The 1,750-nt window shown below is 38.8% G+C and overlaps 1 protein-coding gene and 1 long non-coding RNA gene across 2 annotated transcripts in view; one reads left to right on the top strand and one right to left on the bottom strand.

Annotated features, from left to right (window-relative positions):
- Window positions 1-1,306, bottom strand: part of LOC109539249 (tryptase beta-2) — a 7,513-nt gene extending 6,207 nt beyond the window's left edge. Inside the window, exons 1-2 of the mRNA XM_019906885.2 lie at window positions 987-1,306; window positions 476-576 (exon numbers count right to left, since the gene is read on the bottom strand). Coding sequence (XP_019762444.1) covers window positions 476-576; window positions 987-1,077 — 192 coding nt within the window. The 5' untranslated portion in view covers window positions 1,078-1,306. The remainder of the gene's footprint in view (window positions 1-475; window positions 577-986) is intronic.
- Window positions 1-1,750, top strand: part of LOC109539251 — a 17,406-nt gene that overhangs the window by 5,756 nt on the left and 9,900 nt on the right. The gene's annotated exons all lie outside the window — the stretch shown is intronic.

Genomic DNA, 1,750 nt, shown 5'->3' with positions numbered 1-1,750 from the left:
AGAATACACTTTGTAAACAATCCGATGTTCTATTTTGAAAATGAGTTAATCGAGGTAAAAATTCTTTTTGACCTTAAAATCGTCATAACTTTGAAAGTTTTCAACCGATTGGAATTTTCCGAGATGCAGGTTTTATAGAAAATTCTAAGTTTTTTAACACATTGCCAAATCGACCTGATATTAGCAGTTAAGTATAACGTTTCCACATTCAAACACTTATGACTCAAGTTTCTCAACTGATTTCAAGTTTGCAAAATACGACTTTAGTACAAAATCACCCGCTTTAGAACCTTAAATCGGGCCCGTATTAAGAGAGTTACTGAAGGATCTGATGCGCTATATAATGGTAATAACAGCCAAATATTCATAATTTGCGTGGCATTCGCACCCGCCCTTAGTTCTTTTGAGAATGGCCGAATATCAAGACGTACTAACAGACGATAAGGATGGAGGAACGCACTTGATAGGTACTTACTTGCCAGGGCCAAGCCCCTTTGATACTTTGTTTCCCATTAATTATCCGTCCAACTGATCCAGCTCTGGGCTGCCTGGACCTTCGAAAACTTCGACCACATTCTGCAGAACATATCAAATGAGAAGCGGTTTCTTCTCGGCTTAATCACGAGTAAATGAGATTAGAAAAAAATTCAATTGCTCTCATTTAGGAATCGAAAGTGTCCCAAAATCATTCGTTTCATTTCATTTTCATTGCTGTAAGCACAACATATACACAACCGAATGCCTGAGATTGAAAAGTGAACTGAAACATTCTGGTAAACGATGTTGGATGCTATTCCTTAACAATATTCAGTACCTTTGGCAATTAATTAACTGCTGCAAGGCGGTTTTTGGTGTGTTTTACATCGCAGGCATAAAATCTGATAATTAAATGTAAGATTTATTGTCGAAGCAAACCTTCGATATCTGGACGAGCAATGCAAATTTTCTTCACTGTTGATAAATTTGTCAAAGTACACAATAATTACCTTCCTGATGGGCCAAGATCACAGCTGATTGAAACTGGAGTACCAGTACGATCGAAAGTAACAGTAGCTGGAACGAAGGTCGGCCGCACATAATAACTACGTTAAGTAAACAGGCGCTCAGCCATGGTACGTGCCAGCAGTGGTTCCGTTACCCCAGCAGGTCGTAGCGAAGAGGTAATTGAGAGAGAGTGAAAATTGAAATATTATAATAATAGTACCGGCGGTGGTGCTTGTAGTAGGCGATATTCGATGCAAATGAAAGTGCCACTGCATGAATTGTCGGTTCATTGTTCCAACCATTTCTTTGGCCTTTGGAGAGCACCCAAGAGTAGTGGGTACTTGATTGTGCGAGAGTTATTGTTGCGGTACCTCGCTCTAATGACTCTTTCAATCGACCGCGAGAGAGGTAAACTTGATGCAATGTCCCTCGCTAACTAACGACACTTACATTGTCTTTTCTACTTTCTTTATCACTGATCTGAACCGAGCTGACCGTATTGTTGACCAATTAAAATGCAGCATTTCAATTTTGGACGCCTGCGTTTATGTAATTTTCATTTTGGGTACCTTCGCATTAGATTTCAGTTAAAAGGTTTTAAAACAAACATATTAAAATGCCTCTACGACTTTGATGAGTTCTTAAAAGTACCTAATTTGCTGCTTCAAATCGCGAGACTCAACTTGAGAAAGCGCCGAGGAACAGAAACAGTTCGCAAACTTATTAATTAATTAATTCATCAGAATAAACAAGAAATTAAGTGGCC

This window comes from Dendroctonus ponderosae, unplaced genomic scaffold, assembly GCF_020466585.1.
Source record: "Dendroctonus ponderosae isolate FM_Combo_2020 unplaced genomic scaffold, Dpon_F_20191213v2 Dpon_F_20191213_7, whole genome shotgun sequence".
Lineage (NCBI taxonomy): Eukaryota > Metazoa > Arthropoda > Insecta > Coleoptera > Curculionidae > Dendroctonus > Dendroctonus ponderosae.
The sequence above is the reverse complement of the archived record's forward strand: the minus strand, read 5'-3'. Positions and strand labels throughout refer to the sequence as shown.